This window comes from Pseudopipra pipra, chromosome 2 (assembly GCF_036250125.1).
Source record: "Pseudopipra pipra isolate bDixPip1 chromosome 2, bDixPip1.hap1, whole genome shotgun sequence".
NCBI classification, from domain to species: domain Eukaryota; kingdom Metazoa; phylum Chordata; class Aves; order Passeriformes; family Pipridae; genus Pseudopipra; species Pseudopipra pipra.
This window is the reverse complement of record NC_087550.1, coordinates 38,195,825-38,214,136: the sequence shown is the minus strand read 5'-3', so window position 1 is coordinate 38,214,136 and position 18,312 is coordinate 38,195,825. Positions and strand designations below refer to the sequence as shown.

The window sequence follows — 18,312 nt, the reverse complement described above, 5'->3', positions numbered from 1 at the left end:
TTTTCATTCAGAGGGTAGCCAGTCACTAGCACAGGTTCCCCAGGGAACTGATCCCAGCACTAAGCCCAACAGAGTTCAAGGAGCAGTGGGACAATACTCTTAATCACATGGTTTAGTTTTAGGTAATCCTGTGAGGAGCAGGGAATTGGACTCGATGACTCGATGATCCTTATGGGTCCCTCTCAACTTGAGATATTCTACAACTCTCAATTTTCATGTCTGTCACACCTAATAGATTATTCTTTCAAAGTTGTTTTTTGAGCTTGATGATGACCTCAGTCTTCTATTTTTTGTCTCAACTGTATTTTTAAGTAATTTCTTATATGCACTAATCTTTCAGTGGACATCTACATCATCACATTAGCACTCCAGAGTTCTTTTTAAGCTTTAATTTCCTTTTTGTCAATACAGGGAATCACTGGGTACTGAATCAGGAACACCAGTGGTCTGTGTGGTCTGCTCCCACCTGCTAACCTTTACAGACAATTCTACAAGTTGAAGATAAAAAGCACATGCCTTGGATAAGAAACTGTTGACTAGCAATGAACAGTACTGCAGTGCAGACTTGTTACTAGAATGGTAAAAAGTAAATAGTAAAAAAGGATAAAAAACTCATTCGTTCTGAGACGTGCTTATTGAAACATCCTTTTTTACACTTAAAATTCAACAGCATTTAAATAGCACTGCATGTCCTTTAAGTCAGGTCATATTCTACAAATAAACAGCAATAAAATCAACACTGCTGAAAGGAATTCATGTAATCCCTTGAAAGAAGAGGATTTCCTCACCTGAATCATATGAAGTTTCAGCTGCCATCATCAGCAACTCTTGTAATAATCTCCCTGATGGTTTAGTTTGCCTTGGACTTCCATTAGAGGTTTGTTCCTCATAGTTTGTTATGCTCAAGGGTAACCTGCCCTCACAAAAAGTGGGACTGTAGCACTTCACATAAGCAAATTCCCCAATGGTTGAAACAGGGGAAGGTTCTCCACCAGCATAATCTGCTTTATCTGGATTTAAAATGTTTGTGATCAGTTTAGGTATAGAAAGGAAGTGTTTTGCACTTAATGAGGAACATTAAGATGCACATTTTACGCTACAGAAACAACCAGCTGAATTTGTACGGTCTCCATTTTAACTAAATTAGCCCCATCAGGTCATTTAGAAAACATCAGTTCGTTAATTAATGTTCCTTATGAAGAATTACAAAGACTGCATACAGACTGTAACAAATATATTTATAAAATGATAATTGCTTGTGTAGTTGCTCTCCAAATTTTTTATAGTGTTTTGTAATAAAAAAAACCCAAACACATGCACACACAAAAAAACCCCCAAAACAACCAACCAACTAACCAAAAAAAAACCCCAAAACGACAATAACAACAACAACAAACAAACAAACAAACAAAAACCAAAAAAGATGGTCTAAAAATTTCTGTAGAAACTTGATACTAAACTCCTTATTTGAAAAACTTCAGTCACTTTCTTGGTATGCTCAAAAGCTAAACCTTTAAACACTATCCACCAACTTCAGCTATTATTTCATAATCAATCATCTCACAGATTCTTGAGGAAAGATTAAATTCCTCCAATCTACTTCTTGTCGATTATTACATATTTTATATATTACCTGCAAAAGAAAGGTTGCAACTCTTCGGTGTGTCTATCTCTGGTATAATACTAAGTTCATGTTGTTCCAAAGCAAGCCCTAACTTGACTCTTGTCACAGGTGGTTTGGAAGATCTCCATTTCTGTTCTCTACAGAGAATTTTCTCAGATTGTTCTGTAAAACAAAGTTTTGTATGTTGCAATTAGATAGATAGATAGATAGACAGATATAAAATTAACTTGGGGAAATTGAAGAAAACTCCATCTGAGCTGTAAAGCGATAAAAATTGTAATAGAATATAACAAACAGCCTTACCGGTTTGCTCAACTGGACCAATGCACTGCAAAATCATTTCACTTCCATGAAATTTACTCCTGCTGCAGTTTTCTTGCTGGTAGTTTTCTGAGACTTTGAAAAAGTCAGTTCTATTAATCCAGTCAGGTTTTTGTGCCTCTGTGATTTCTTCATTTGAGCATATATGTCTCACCTTAGAAGGGCAGGAGGCAAATGTATGTAAGATTATACTTATATTCATTTATCAAACAAGAATTTTCTTGTGTGTGTATTCCATGCAGAATAAAATTGAACATGTTCAGAAAGTAGTTCAAGTATGCAAGATAGCAGATTTGCTTAGCTCACAGAAACATTTGGATGTATAGATATTTTACTTAGCTCTACAAACCTAATGTGCTAAAGCACAATTATTTACATTTTCAAGACCTTTGTTAGGTTAGATCAGAATACTCAGCATTTTTAATAGGAACAATTTCTGAAAAGTCTGCTTTTAGTTTTTCAGCTCCTAAATTCATGTATTTTAGCTGCCTGGAGACTGAAAAATCAAAAGACAGGAAGTACAGGGAACAATTATTTTCCTAAAATACCTTCTGCTTAAAAAAAAAACAACACAGGGGGACACAAAAGGAGGCTTTCTAGAAGCTCAAAAATAAACTTCGATTTTTCTTCAGTTACTGAGAAAAAGCAAAGTCAAGACTGCAGCTGCCAAACCAATTTCCTAGCGAGTACACACAAAGACAAGCTTTAAAAATAATTTATTCAAGATGCTTATGATATCCTTTCAGGTATTGCTTAAATATTTTTAATACAAGAGCTGCTTTTCACACAGAGCTGCATTTATAGAGATGAAGACTGTACCTGCAGATATTTCGGACAATCTAACAATTTCAACAGGCGTTATGTTCAGAGACCAAGCACAGGTATTCATAGTATTTGTCAGACTGAACAAAACTGTGCTCTTGGGGCTTACAGAGAAGAACTACTGATTACAAATCACAAGTCCTAATTAAAATTTTGATTATGGTAAATCACCTAAAACTATCAAGACTCCATGGGATACTTTGCTAATTGCTAGCATTCACTCCTAAGCTTGATCACCTACTGGATGATTCCCCATGCAAAGCATTTATAAAGTTTACCTGTTTGTTCAAAAATTCTTTCAAAGCCTCTTGCTGTCTCTGCATCTGTTCCTTCAATTTATCTTGCTTCTGTAAAAGTACTTGTTCTTGCATTTTCTGTCTAGAAAGAAGAGCTTCTCTTTGTGCATCTAGCTTCTCTTGCAAGTCTTTCAAATACTTTTGCTGAGCTTGGATGCTTTCTGATGAGGCCAACACTCTGTCCCTTAAATTCAGTATACTAGAGTAATTTAACAAAGATGCATCTCCCGATTTTGATATCAAGAATTCCTCAACACTCTGGGCTTTAGATTCTTCACACGTTAAAGTCATGGGTTGAGAAAGACTGAAGGGTTGTTCAGGGCTTGTTTTGCTGGTGCTCTCTACAGATCCCTGCTGATAGGCCAAAGAATCAACTGAGGCTGTCTGAACTATACAAGATCCCTTTGTTGCCGGTATGAGGGGTATCTTAAGTGGAGGCTCTTCTCCAGCTTCTATCTCTGTTTGATGATAAGGTATCTTCTGAGAAGACTCTTTTAAGTGTACTGTTTCTGGAGACTCCAAGGAACTTTCTGCAGGCAACAAAAATCTAACGTGGTGTTGTTGGTGTGCTTCTAGTTGTGTTCTGATTGCACTGACATCTTTTGTGACTGACCCTGGAGGCAACTGGAACTGAGATGGTTCTGTGATGTGATTACTGGAGGTTTTGAACATTCCCACTTGTTCCTGTGAAGGACAGTAACACGGCAAGTGAAACTCTCTGTGCTTCAATTTTGATGCTTCTGGAAACTGCACAGGTTTGCCAGGACAAATATTATGTGTTTGCTCTTCTTGTTTCCGTGAAGATGGTTTTTCCAACACATGCAATGTTCCTGAAAGTGCTGGTAATGACCGCGCATATTCTTGGGCATTAACTTGTTCCAATGCCTGGTACTGTGTTGGTGGCACTCTTTGCCTCTGTAGGAGTGGTTCTGAGACAGGCTTTAAATTAATTGATTTTGTTTCCATTGAGCTCGAAGGTGTTGCAGAAGGAGACAAGTATCTGTGCTTCAGTGTATTCTGATACTCCTGTAGCTGCTTTCTAGCTGCTTCAATAGTCCGTTTGTGCAGCCTCAATAGAAAGACAACATGAATCTTTTCAGAGTGATGTAAAAAGAAACATCAATTTCAATAATTAAAGAAATTCAAATTACTTTGAAACAGGCTTTCATAATGGCATTTATTTACCTATTTTGCTGTAGGAGACGTTGTTGAAAGTCACGAACCATCTGTAAATGGCTGTCTTCTCTAGGACTCCTAATTTCTGATACAGTAGTATTTCCAGTCTAATCAAAATAAAGTAATTATAATTTTAATTTAATTTTGCACATATACAACTAACTCACAGAAGTCTATTACAGGAACAACCTTAAGCTGTATGTTCTTTCTCCTAAGTTTACAGAAGCCACTCTGTATCACCACTTGAAATCAGTGAGATTTCAGCCTGAGGCAATGAAACTAAAGGAGTTCCTGGAACAGATGGCCTACAGCTACAGTCTCTCTTGGCAAGTCCAGCATACACCATCAAAGCCAATGGTGCTCGCAGCAACTTAGCTCAGAGATAAATGTATCCAGCAAACTCAGGGAGCAACAATCCAATAGAGCTGCACTGCCAAGGCAGTCAGGTTCTCAGAGGAGTACAGGTTGTGCAAATGATTCAAGTTTTTCTATTAAAAAAATTACCTTCCTTCAACATCCTCCATAAATTCCTCTCCTATAAGTATCTGCTTGAGATTTAGACAGACAAAAACATACAGATAGATTTTTTTAGTCCTTTTCTTTCATTACGATTTCTTTTTTCCTTCTTGAAAAAAATTATGACTACATGCATAATTATTATTTGACTCTATTTATATTGTACTAATAGGTATTTTAAACACATAGGCTGCCCCTGGGACTATGCATAGGTAATACAGTAGTCAAAGTCACAGAATCATAGAATATCCTGAGTGCAAGGGACCCACAAGGTCAGCAAAGTCCAACTTCTGGCTCTGCACAGCATAGATAGCCCCAAGAGTCACACCATGTGCCTGAGAGCATTGTCCAAACGCTTCTTAACTCTGTCAGGCTTGGTGCTCTGACCACTTGCCTGGGGAGCCTGTTCCAGTGCCCACCCACCCTCTGGGTGAAGAACATTTTTCATACTATATAACCTAAACCTCCCCTGACACAGATTCATGCCACTCCCTCAGATCCAGTGATACCATGTGAAATACAAGCCTCTAGGTTAGAAAAAGAAGCTTTAATATGTACAAATTTCTGTTACAGCCTTAGTTACTCTCTTAGTTGATATAATTTAAAATTGGCAAATAGCGTTCTTGATTCTTATTATAATAATAATTAAAAACCTACAAACAATTTTCTACAACTCTTCACCTTATGTTCCACTTGGTTTTGCTGATCTGTAGAAGGAAGACTGCGGCTTTGTACCAGCTGACCTTGCTCTTCCTCTTCTCTTTTTTTCCTAGCCTCCTCCAAGCAGGATTGCATTTGGATCTTCAGAAAATCAGCCTCCAGGCGTGCTTTCTCTTCTTCGATTTGTTTAAGCAAGGCCAGCTGCTCCTGTTTCTGTTGCTCTATTTTCTCATGCTATTGAAAAGAAAAACGAGGGTGAATCTCTAGAACAGAATGACAAAGAAATCAGACCCCTCATACACATCATCATGCACAACTTTGTTCCAAATTACAACAGAAATCCTATTGCTTGTGAAAGGCATTTCCAAATTGCAAGAGGCCTTCAAAAGTAGTTCCAAAGTTGACAAGAATGATTTTATTTTACTGGCTCAATATTTTTAACAGTCCCTGAATCCTCAGATTAACAGAATGGATAAAATCAGAATCTAACCATTCAAGACACATTATGATTTTCCAGAGACTACAAAAGAAGTCCTTTTCTTAAATTGACTTCAGAAATCTATTTTGCATTGTACAGAGCTTTTCATCACATTTAAGTGTGTTAATTCAAGCCTTACAAAACTTCTGAAATAGCTTTGAGAGCACTCCAAAAACCTCTGAAGTAGTTTGTTTATTTTGAATATTATTTATTCTCTTTCCATGTACCTATCAGCTACAATTCACTTAGATCCACGCAGAGCAACAGCACATATGCTTTTAGAGTGGAAGCAAAGAAAAATTTCAAAGCCCTGGCAAAGATGAAACGGACAACAGCCTTTAATGAGCCAGTCTGAACAGGGACATCAGGAAGAGGAATGCGGGAAAAAGCTGGACCTGAGAACAGTTAATGTGGACACAGTAAGACACCTGATCAGGTGCAAAGGGGGAGCAAATGAATGTTAAAGAAAGCAGCCACAGTTTCATAGAGGATTTGCGGTTGTGGTTTTTTACCAAAATATTACTATTTTGTCAAATTTTCATTTCCTTTACTTCTGAACTTAAAACTCTACAATTTAACTCTGCACTAAGACCTAAATTTCAACTTTTAATTGATAAACCACCATATAGTGGCTGGTAGGTCTCTAGGGGTACAACAAAAATGAAAATACGATACATATAATGAAATAGTACCTGAAGTTATTATTTTCTAAATATAATAAATGTATCATTTCCAGAGACACAAAAAGCTTTCTGCGTTTGTCTCCCAGTTAATTTTTTAAAAAATGACTCAAGGTTTGTATGTTTTTCCTGCTAGTATAAACACAATCCCTTAGACTTTCCTGCAGTATTACACAGAGTTAGTAAAGTTTTCCGTTGTGTATTGTTGACTATATCCTCCCTTTATAAAGCAAAGGTATTAATGTACAATTGGGATTCTCATTTAACCACAAGGTTACATATCTTGCCTATAGGACTTGCTAGATTTTAAGAAACTGGGGTTTTCCACTCTATTCTAAATTCCAGCTACAGCTCCGTAATTTTTAAAAAGTATAGCAAAAGTTACAGTAAAATTTTAACTGTTAAAAGCACATATCACTGCTGTATAACCTGAAGCATTTGAAAGTCTTCTGTAAATCATGTTTTTTACACTATAGCTGAGATAGTAATAGGTACAGACACACTTACCCACTTCTGTCTCTCCTCTTCCATCCTAATTTTAGCTGCCTCTTCCATTCTGATTTTAGCTGCTTGTTCTTGAGGATGGGTTAGAACCGAATTTTCATCTGCAACTATATTTTCCAACGGAGAGTCTAAAATACACGTTATTTAACTGTAATGGCAGTCAGAAAGAGCCTTGGATCTTCTTTACATTTTGCTTCACAGTTACCCAATATCTCTAAACAAAATGCTTAAGCTGCTCTTAAAAATATCTCCATCCCACCACTCTGCCTGTCTCCATAAGTTAGAAAATCAGGTTTTTATATTATTTAAGTCTTTAATGGCCCTTTATCACGTGTCTTTCTTGAATATACAGTAATGGCCCATCTACAGTGGGACTGAAGATGACTTCTAACAGATTACTTGGGAGCCCAGGTAGCAAGATCATCCCGAAGAATCAAAAGCCACACATTAACCTCTTAGAACAGAGAGGGTCTAAAACTGGCACTCTCAGGGCAAATTATCTAACATTTGGCTATCGCACAAAAAGCAAGTCTTAATCCTGTATTATTCACTTCAAATAGCAGCACACTTTCCCCCAAGGCATGTTTTCACTCATGCTGCACCCTCCAACCCCCAGGTGTTATGCTGGCATATTCATGTACATGATTGAACTAAATTTCTCTAGAGTGTTTTACAAAACAAGCACCCTACAAGAGCAAAAAGACAAAAAAAACTTGCCACAACTTGATCACTTCAGAAATCCCACATGGCATACAAGATCACCAACCTCTGCACTAGCCTAACCAGAAGAGCACAAAGGATAAAAATGGGAAGTAACTCCAAGATGATTTGGCTGCCAAACAAATTGGAATGTCTAATTGCTATACATTCCAATTTTACAAAAAGCCATTTCAGAAGGGTGCCCAGAAAAAACCCGCACACATCAGCTCACACTTATCTTGTGCATTTCTAGCTGTGACTCTCTCCAAAGAATCTGGCTTTTTTAGTTCAACAGGTATAGAACTTCAATGCCCAGTTCTGCACTTAGAATCCTATTCCTGGAGGCAAGCACCTATTAAAGCAGGGCAACACCAAGTGTGACAACTTAAAAGACAGAAAGGTATTTTGGACATTTGTTCTCCACAAGGTCTTAAAGTTGGCAAGTTGGACATAAGACCAAAAACCAAAACCTCTCCTATTTGTGGCTTCAACAAATCCACAATGCTTTGTGGGCACAGATAAGAAAACTGTACTTTCAGTCAACATGCCAAAACACTAACACTGAAAGTTCATTAAACATTTTGTCATAGTCCCCCCTTAAGTATGTACTACGTACCTTTGGCTTTACATACTGTGTTTTTCTGTTGCTCACTGTCAAGTTCTAAATCACATAATGGCCTCTCTTCGCTAGCAATTGTGCCTGATTCAATAGTCTCAAATTCACTTTGACTCTCTTTCTCACATTTTGATGTCCACTCTTCTTTTTGGCTTCTAATCTTTTTCAGCAATTTCTTTAAAGCACGTTTTGACCGAGGTTGGCAAGTTTTTGCCTCTTCTTGATCTATAAAGAAAATATACTATTAAGAGTTTTAGGTCATGAATATTTTCATAAAAAAACAAACTTTTTTCTATTGCTTACACAGTGGGACAAATAGTTCAGGTATATTTTTAAAAGCTTAACAATGTTTTCTCTTACCTGCAAGAGGGAAGCAGTAATTTGTCTTTGCAAGCTATAAAAAGAAAGGCTAAGCCAGTTGCAGTGTTTCACAGTCAGACTATTGCAGAAACAAGCAGTAGTATCTCCCCACCTGCCTTCATGTTCCTGCCTTCTCCTTTGTAGTAGCACTGGCAACACAATGCACCACAGACCATAAACCATAAACCAGACTGTGCCAACAAAGGGATATGGCAGAAACGCTTGGCCAAGCAGCAAAGTTCAGTAACACACTTCTTGTTCACATCACATTACTCTGCACATGCCACAAGCAAACAGTACACACACATGCATCTCTTGCAGCCTACTCACAATATGGAGCAACTCAATCACAAACCTGAACATAAAGGACATACAATAAGTAGACTTTCATACAAAGTCAAGCTTAAACTCTGAAATATTTCAAAACACAAAATGGAAAATAGTTATTTAAATTCATACACCAGGATCATTCCATAATTTATACTAACTATATCAGAATAATTATGGCTACTAACAGTGTAGTTCCTAAAACAATTAAAAATTATTGTTAGTATACTAACAAATTGACACATATTAGAAAAAGAAGTCACATTTTCATTTTTAAATTCATAATCATTAGGGTATTATCATCCATGATAAACATCATAAACCACTTGATACTGAAGTATTTCAGACACGGTAAGAAATTTTACTACTTAAGACATTTTAGTTAATACTATTATTTATTTGATATATTGAACTAAATCTCTTCTGTTATAAAAAGTTTAATTTAAATATGAAGTTTAGAAGTTTTACTTTCTGATTCACTAAGGACCTCCTCTTCTATTACATGTTCTGATTCTAGTTGAATATCACAAGCAGGCTCTGGTTGACTGTGACAAGCAGATTCTTGCTCCAAAGAGATATCAAGATCATTATCTTGAACTCTGTCAGAAGGGGCCGGCAAAGGTTGTGGCTCAAAATGCAAAATCAGGTCTCCTTTCACGTCTAATTAAAAGAACACAAAGACACAGAATGATCAACTGGAATACAAAGCAAACAAGACTGCAACACTACACTCACATACGAATCCCCAAGAAGTTCAAATATCATTATCTTGTTTCACAACAGATTTAATCCACCTTTTTTTTGTTCCCAAAAGTAGAAGATTCAAAACTGTATAGATCATTAGCCATCTATTCATTCAGAAACTCCATAGGGGTTTCCACTGGAATATGCGGTCTTTCAAAATAAAAGTTGATGTGATAAAGGCTCATCTTTACACAAAAAACAGCTCACAGGAACAATTACACAGGATCCCAGTATCTTTATCAAGGAAAAGACACATCCTGACGTATCTGCTCACAAAGCTGCCACTGGAGAGTTATCAGATGGCCCAGGTGTGAAATCCCAGAAGAATACACAACAGAAATTCTGCCATGATCACCTTACCAACTAAGGATGTGGGATACATGGGAAGATCACCTTAGGATTGTATGCTTATATATACTTAGGGGAGGAACTAAAGGCAGGGAAAAGAAAGGATCAAGTTAGTCTGGGGAAGAAGAAATGTATGAAAAATACAAGAATAAGGAGACAAAATGGGACAGTCAGTGCACCTGTCCGGTCATGCACCATGCCTGACAGTCTGTCCTGTCTTCTCCATAAATTCCACTTCTGGCTGTTATCCTGGGTGAGGAACCCTGTATTTTGTATGCATGTGTGTGCACAGAAGTGTAAAGGCCAGCAACTGGAGTGGGGACCAAAAGTCACGGGCACACCTGCATCCAGAGCACTGCTAAATGCAGAGGCCATAATGAGAGAATGTTATGTAGGTATGAGTATCAGCATGCAGTGACTAGCAAATCACTAGCCAGACTAGCCAGCAAGAATGGTAAGAGACTTACGAGCTACGTATGGAGCACGTGTAAGACTGGGCTGGATATTGGAGAGGCCAGGAGATCTATGAGTTGGCAAATGGAGGGATCAGGAGATCCAAGGATTCAAGCCAGCAACCAGGGAGACTGTGGGATCCTAAGAAACCTGTCAGCAGGTGTGTGTGCATCTCCGAGACAAGATGATCCAGGGTCAGCTACTGGGTAGACTGAGTTTTTACTGTCAGTTCCCACAGGGATTCATAGCATGTGCATGTCTGTGCATATGTTCACATGCTCAGCCGCGCCTTTGCAGCAACAACTGGAGTGGAGCAGCAGACCTTGCGGATTCACATCCCCAGGAGCTGGCAACTTGGGAGACTAAGGATCAAGAGCCAGCTGCTAGGTAGAGCGAGTGTCCAAAGCTACTCACTGAGTAATCCACAGCACGTATTTGAGCATGTGTGCATTTGAGTGCGTACATGGATATGAGAGGTAACTGGAAGGCTACAGGGTCCAGGATGAACTACTGGATAGACTGAGTGTCTAAGACCTGTCACTGGAGCATCCGTAGTGTGGCAGACAGAGATCTGGGATGCAGAGGACAATTACTAGATATACTGAATGTTTAAGACTAAGTGCTAAAGGGATCCATATCGCACATAAAGACATACATCCCACTAACAGTCTTTCATCCTGATCAACCAGAGCAGTAAACAGAAAGAGGCCATTTGTCCTTTCGTGTTTAATGTGAATGCTGTGCTATCTATGCTGGCCTGCATGTACTGAAAGCCTGTTTGTGTGTGTCCCTACTGTAACGCACACGCTGCCTTGCTACCAGCTGGACCTGTGAACAGGCAGCTGCAGCAGTCTCTCCTCTACTGGGTTACCAGATTCAGCAGTCTTCAACAAATTACTTACTCCTGTCTTCACTGTACATTTCTTCAAATGCAGACTCCAGTTCTCTCTGCCATTCTGCTTTTACTTCCAGGCGTTTGTATGCTGGCACTAAAAGCTGAGGTGGCATCTGTGCAACAACCTGCCTTCTGCGCATCCGATCCATACTCTGCATTTGCTCCAGTTCTTCCAGTAGCCTTTCCCTGTCCTTCAAGTATAAGAAAAGGGATAACATAAACCTTTAGTGTTCACATTCAGACAGTCATATATCAGGACTGACAAAATGCATCCCTTTGGTTACCATGATGTCTGTTTAATCCTTAATGTTCAAAGTTAATCTTATTCTAGGGAGAAAATGCTTCCTCAGGAAAAGGCTGTATCTGACCTTTAGGCACAGGAGTCGTCAATACCTAGAATATCTAATGTTAAATAAAGGATCAGACTGTACGCTTGTAGGCCAACTTTCCTCAACAAAATTAAATCTTCTACTTTACAAAGTAAACAAATACTTCTTTTGGCAAGTTACTTTTGTTAGTATATACTTCAGCAATTCCTACTTTTTAAGATGTGAACTAAGTATTCTTTGGCATGCTATGATTATATATGAGACCTTTTAAAAAAAAAAAGTTGGAAGTTTGGTGGGTTTTTGTTTTGGCTTTTTTTTTTAACTTCAGGAGCATCATTAATATTTCCATAGTTCCCCATTTTAGTTTGGTTACTCATTCAAGGCCAATCATATTTCAACTGATAAAACAGGAAGCTTTTGCTATTTCTAGCCACCAAAAACACATGTGAAGGTAACAGACAACTTTTGAGTGTAGTTTTCAGTACAAAGACCTTTACCAATAGTTCAGGTTTTCCTTCTTAAAGGAAACAATTTCAACATTACCAGACTTGGTAATGTTGAAACTTTAACTAAAAACTTTGAAAAGTTTTAAAAAAATAAAAAACCTTTTATCTCCTTAATAATAAACTATTTTCCCCCTGAAGTACAGAATAACTAACTCCAACTAAAGTTGATGTAGAAAAGTAGAACTCATCACCTATTAAGAAAGTTTAGCTTGATTATTACTGATTGATTATTATTATTGGTTAATAGCTGGGAAAACATTCAGATTACTGATTGATTATTATTATTGGTTAATAGCTGGTCAAACATTCAGATAACAAAAATTAGAGTTCTTTCATTCTCACTCCTTCCAGATGCCAAAAGAAGCTAACAGTATTTGCTTTTTTTTCTAAGACATTCTGCAAACTTCATTTAGTCCTTTAATTTTCCTCCCGTAAATGTATTCCTTTATTACACCTACATACAACGTAACAGCGGTCATTTTGATATTAAAAACAGGCATAACTACTTTGTCTACCTTGGCCAAGTGGACCTTCTTCAAGGCATGACTTCCTCTGAGATGTGCCTTTTCAAGCTGCTCTCTTCTCTCCCTCTCTGCTTCCCTATGTAGTTCCTCCAAACGTTTCCCTTCTTCTTCAGCAGCTAAATGAGCATCTGGCTGGCAGTCAATCAATAGTTTAGTCCACGAAGTTCTTTGACAGTTTAAAGCATATGTAACAATAAATAAATGAATAATTCCGCAGCAAAAGCACTTTATAAAAGACATACAATGCCATATAAACACCCTTGAATGTTTATAGCTCTCAATTGAAAGCAGGACCAAACCAATTTTTTTACCTTTGGAAAAAAATGTGTATTTCTATATTTCATAAGTTTAGGTGTCCAAGTGTTCCAGTTTCAAGCTATACTGGGGACGACCATTTGCACAATTTATTTGTTATAGTAGAGTGATTATTTTTCCTACATGGTAAATATAAATAATACATGGTAAAGTGAGTAATGCAGTCGATAACACAGACTGAGTACTTCTACCCTCACGGTTTTATTTTAAACAAGGGGAAAAAAAATCCAGAAGCATTTTCAAACTCTTTTAGGAAACCAGAAACAATCTGCAATTTTGAAAGGAGGAAAATCTTACCAACATGAAAATTAAAAAATACTTAAGGAAAAAAAAAATCATATCATGTAAGCGAGGCTAAAAAATTACCATTTTGGAATTTTTCATGACAAAGCTTGAGCAAACTACAGTATCCCCTGCTATTGTTTAAATCTAGTCCTTCAAATATCAAGATAACCTAAAAGTTTATGAATTAAAAATTCACGAATGCACTGAATTAAAAAAAAAATTGAGACCTTTTCTAGTCTAAAACAGGCTGATCCAGAACAGGAACTTAGAATACGATCTCACATTGCTAATAAAACAAACTGTTATTTGGTTTACTTTTCAAAAATCACCTCTAAAAGCTAAGCTCTTGCTCCATCTCTCATTCTTCCAGGTCCTCCCCTTCATCTGATCAGACTTTGGCCTTTGTCTTTCCTATTTGGCAAAAATCTATTCATTGTTCCTTTTCTCCAGATTAGACTTCTACCTTTTAGGCAAGCTGAAACTGTTGACTGCATGAACAGATGAACACAAATACAAGGTAAAATCTGGGAGGACATTGCTAAGAAGAAGGGAAGAGAGAAGAGCAAGGTAATCGCAACTATTTATTCAGCGTAAGCCAAAAATCTTCCAATTTGGATGTTCAAATGTCATGCCAGTCTTGTGAACTCACCTTCTTATAGAGGTCTGTTTATGAGGGAGTGTCAGGTGTGATCCCCCAAGTGACTGAGCACATAACAGGCTTTACAAATTTGCCCTAAGATTCTGTTTAGTGAATTGCGTAGCGGCTGCTTTATATAACTTCATACCTTTAAACAAGTTCTAGAAAACCAAATAGCTGATATCCAGACACTATGCAATGTAGAGAAACTTATAAGGAAGCCTGTAGCACAAACACTTGGAGTTAATCACCTGCTCTTCGTCCACTTCTCTGTCCACATAAGCTCCAGAAATATGGTAACGTGTAACAGAAAAGTTGCCAGAACCACAGGGCTTCACCAGAGGAATCTTTTTCACTGTCTAGGAAGAAAAGTACAACTACAGCTGTATCACAGAACAGTCTCTCTAGCAAAGCAATTAAACAGAAAATACATGATCTGTAAAGTTAGATTTTTATTAAAAGAAATTCACACCCCTGAATTCTCTCCTGAAAATATTTTTGTTTAAAACTTATACATGTAATAATTAATAAACCACATCAGCACAAGGTAGATATAGAGGGCTTTAACAACTGAGAGCATTTAAAAGTCTTAGGCAAACTCCTCCACACAAACGGACATTCATCAGTGTCGTGTTTCAACAGCACTAACTTAAAAGCATTTGAGTTTAACACACTAATAGAAATCCCCCTTAGAACACCTGTCACACTCACCTAAGAGCAGGGCAACCACTGATCCACAATGTAATTACACCTAACAGCAAAGTAACAGTTCCTAAGTACAGACTTGCTCTAGGAAACACAGAACCATTATGTCCAATTATCAGCTGACCAAAGAGCATTTTCTGTAACTTCACTGCAAAGTGTCAATGGATACAATGCTAAGTTGCTGGGGTTTTTTTAATATTTTGGGTACACATTTCAACTCTTTTCTGAAAGTCTGAACGATGCGTGAGACACTCCCTGCGTGAGCAGCATTAAGTCTCAGGAATATCTTAAACTTATCTCTGCATAAGATTAGGCATACAAATTTTAATATTGATTATCACTTACTATTTTAAAAAGACTATAGAAAGTGAAGTCTTTAAATTAAAATCAAAGAATCACAGAATCATTGAGGTTGGAATGAACCTTGAAGATCATAAAGTCCAATTAGCACTGTCAAGTCCACCATACCATGTCCCTGAGCACCACATCTTTTAAGTATCTCCAGGAACAGTGACTCTACCACTTGCCTGAGCAGCCTGTTACAGTGGTTGACAACTCTTTCTGTAAAGGAATTTTTCCTAATATTCAGTCTAAACTTCCCCTGGTGCAACTTGAGGCTATTTTCTCTTGTCCTGTCACTTGCTACCTGGGGGAAAAACCCAACTCCCATCTGGCTACAACCTCCCTTGAGGTAGTTGTAGAGAGCAAGAAGGTCCCCCTGCGACTCTTTTCTCTAGGCTAAACAATCCCAGCTCCCTCAGCTGCTCCTCATCAGACTTGTGCTCCAGACCATTCACCAGCTCTGTTGCCCTTCTCTGAACATGCTCCACCACCTCAATGTCTTTCATGAAGTGAGGGGCCCTCAACTGCTGAAACTAGTTTTAGCCTTCACAACAGAACTTCAGTAACTTATTTTATGGTCCTTAAGTAAATGCATGTTATTCTAGCAGGAAAAAAAATAGTTGCTAACTTTCTCAATCAATAAAAGACATAGAATTTTAGCAGTTCTACATTAACCAAAACACTTGTAGATACTGATTACAGCTCTGAAAACAGAGAAGTCCCATGCCTAAACCTCATTAGCCAGATCACCACCTGCTCGCCCTGCACTGTGTTGCTTTCAGAACGTACAATTAAACCTGTCTTCTGAATTATTTTAAAAATGTAAAATTAACAAATCAATAATTAATAATTACATGTAATCAATCAAATCTTCAGAATTTTATTCAAAAGCTAAGAAGACATGAGAATTATGTTGGAGGCTAGTTTTCCAGTTAATGTCAAAAGCAACCAAGGCTGAATAAAATACCATACTCTGCATCAAGGTTTTGTAACTCTTCCCTCCTTTCCCCTCTCCCCGTACTGCCCCCAAAAAGCAAGGAATCCCATACTTAAATCTGGCAAAACTGGAGCAGCAATGTATCATGAAATGGGGGAAAAAAACCCCAAAATAAAAGCCACAACCCCAACTCTACAAATGCTATGAATACTCCATAAGAGTATAGTGACACTTTTTAGGGTTTATTTTCATTACATAAAAATCTAGTAGATCATATTAAAAAAAAAAAAGTTTACAAGAACTCTGTGACACTTGTTAATAAAGTGGTGTTTACAGTTTAACTTCAGTTAAGTAACTCCTCATTTGGTCTAAATAAATATGGCCTCAATTCCTGAAATCCATCTTTCTGAGAACTAAAATTGTTTATGACAATAGAGTAAAAATACTTCTTTTGTAACTGGGCAAAGTAAGAATAATAGGAGTATCTTCAGAAAGTGTTTCTTATATTCCAAGTAATCATCCAATGAACAGCACGGCCCTAGCTCCATTTTATAAAATTTTAGTCAATTTTCTTGCAACAAAGCATCAGATTATGATTATAGTTATATTCAATAAGCTCCTTATGCAAATTGATTCAAGAAAACAAGTGTGGTTATGCAGATGACCCTGTAATTTGCTGCAATTCACAAAATTTTAGAGTAAAGTTAAGCAATTCAAATTCACTGCCTTTTCAGTAATGAATCTACAAGATAAAGCCCCAGATTTACCTCCACCAAACTAACAGTCAATATCTTTTGTTTTCTCTCTCTCAAAAGAGAAACAGGAATAAAATTTCTCATCTTTCAATTACTTAGCATTTTACCCCATGAAGTACATGGCACCCAACAACTCTTTGAAGAAAACAACTTTATTCTTCACCCTGTGCCCTCCCAGCAACACAGGCCTACCACAAAAGGATTAAAATCCATACGGATACAATAACTAGGAAAAAGGCTCACAGTCAGCCAGTCTTTAAATGAAACAAATTGACACACTGTGATATATTGAAACAGAGCAACCTCTTTCCTCAACAAAAACTCAAGATGTCTGCAGAATTACTGATTCAATTTGCCCTTATCAGAGCATGAACTTCATAAAAGAAACAAAACCCACACATTGTAGAAAATCCAGATGTTTGCAAACTCTGCTAAAAGCAGTTAAAATCACATTTGTTGAAAAGACGAGTAAAAGACATTTGCTCATGGGTGGAAATGCATTAATTTTTTCACATTGATTTTAGGAAAGGCAGTTATGATTTTGCAATACTTAAATAGAGTACTGACCAAACCTGTCATCCAACACAATCACAAATTGAATTGTACCAGAACCTGGGGAAACCCTAGAACAAAGTCTAATGCTACCCTTGTGAAAAAAGACTAAAGAACAAGGAGAAAATTCTGTGTTTATAAAACAGAAGCAGAGATGCATTACTGATGTTGCTAGATAAAAAGTATTAAATAGTAACTACCATGTCATTTTAGCTGTTACATCATCTACAAATATGGAGGTTAACTGCAGTGACTACCTGTAGGGTTTTTTAAAATAGAATGCAACATAAAACACATCCTAAACTGCAAAAGTTTCTAGAAAGCAATGCTGCAGCACCTCATGCTTTTCCAACAATGCCAGACTGAGCAACAGAAACATCTGAAATGCAGGAAATAAAGACTCAAAGTTTGGACTGATACAGACTTCATCTGCACTACAGCAGATACAACAGGAACAACGTAGAGGAGAATGTTCCTCTACACATGGAACAATGTAGAGGAAAACAGCAGCATGAAGGAGTGTGTGAACTGTATTATACAGGTTCTTATTCCAAATGTTCTAAATTTCAATATTGCATGTACTTAATTCACCAGAAATAACCCCAAACTTTACCACTCCAACACTTGCTTTAATCCTCATTCATATCCAACTTCCATAATATGAAAATCCTTGGACAGACAGTGAGGAGACCTACGGAAAGCAAGTACTGAGGGATGCAAATGAAAGTATACAGATACTCTTTCTAAACATTCTGCAAACTGTGAGTATCAAATCTCAATTGGTTTTTCCAGATACAATACCAACCCCCATCATCCCTCACCCTAACCTGTACATAGTGCTGGATGTTGCTGGGAAAAGTTTTGATAACTTCACTGGCTGTGAGAGGCATAAGTATACTTCAATCC

At 37.4% G+C, this 18,312-nt stretch overlaps 2 protein-coding genes across 9 annotated transcripts in view; one reads left to right on the top strand and one right to left on the bottom strand.

The window, feature by feature from the left end:
* The window catches only part of TAF1D (TATA-box binding protein associated factor, RNA polymerase I subunit D), a 36,507-nt gene extending 30,257 nt beyond the window's left edge, over nucleotides 1–6,250 (top strand). Inside the window, exon 11 of the mRNA XM_064645070.1 lies at nucleotides 6,240–6,250. The gene's annotated coding sequence lies outside the window, so the exon portion shown is untranslated. The remainder of the gene's footprint in view (nucleotides 1–6,239) is intronic.
* The window catches only part of CEP295 (centrosomal protein 295), a 42,206-nt gene that overhangs the window by 16,829 nt on the left and 7,065 nt on the right, over nucleotides 1–18,312 (bottom strand). For 6 of the 8 annotated variants that reach the window (XR_010428228.1, XM_064645052.1, XM_064645054.1 and 3 more), the window contains exons 6-17: nucleotides 14,367–14,474; nucleotides 12,870–13,010; nucleotides 11,527–11,710; nucleotides 9,548–9,739; nucleotides 8,393–8,617; nucleotides 7,081–7,205; nucleotides 5,437–5,649; nucleotides 4,249–4,346; nucleotides 3,046–4,132; nucleotides 1,928–2,099; nucleotides 1,634–1,786; nucleotides 789–1,010 (exon numbers count right to left, since the gene is read on the bottom strand). Coding sequence is in view for 7 of the 8 variants with exons in the window: in XM_064645052.1 (XP_064501122.1) it covers nucleotides 789–1,010; nucleotides 1,634–1,786; nucleotides 1,928–2,099; nucleotides 3,046–4,132; nucleotides 4,249–4,346; nucleotides 5,437–5,649; nucleotides 7,081–7,205; nucleotides 8,393–8,617; nucleotides 9,548–9,739; nucleotides 11,527–11,710; nucleotides 12,870–13,010; nucleotides 14,367–14,474 (2,920 nt within the window). In the remaining variant the exon portion in view is untranslated. Of the gene's footprint in view, nucleotides 1–788; nucleotides 1,011–1,633; nucleotides 1,787–1,927; nucleotides 2,100–3,045; nucleotides 4,133–4,248; nucleotides 4,347–5,436; nucleotides 5,650–7,080; nucleotides 7,206–8,392; nucleotides 8,618–9,547; nucleotides 9,740–11,526; nucleotides 11,711–12,869; nucleotides 13,045–14,366; nucleotides 14,475–18,312 lie in introns of all 8 variants that reach the window. The other 2 variants (XM_064645058.1, XM_064645056.1) reach the window with 2 other exon arrangements.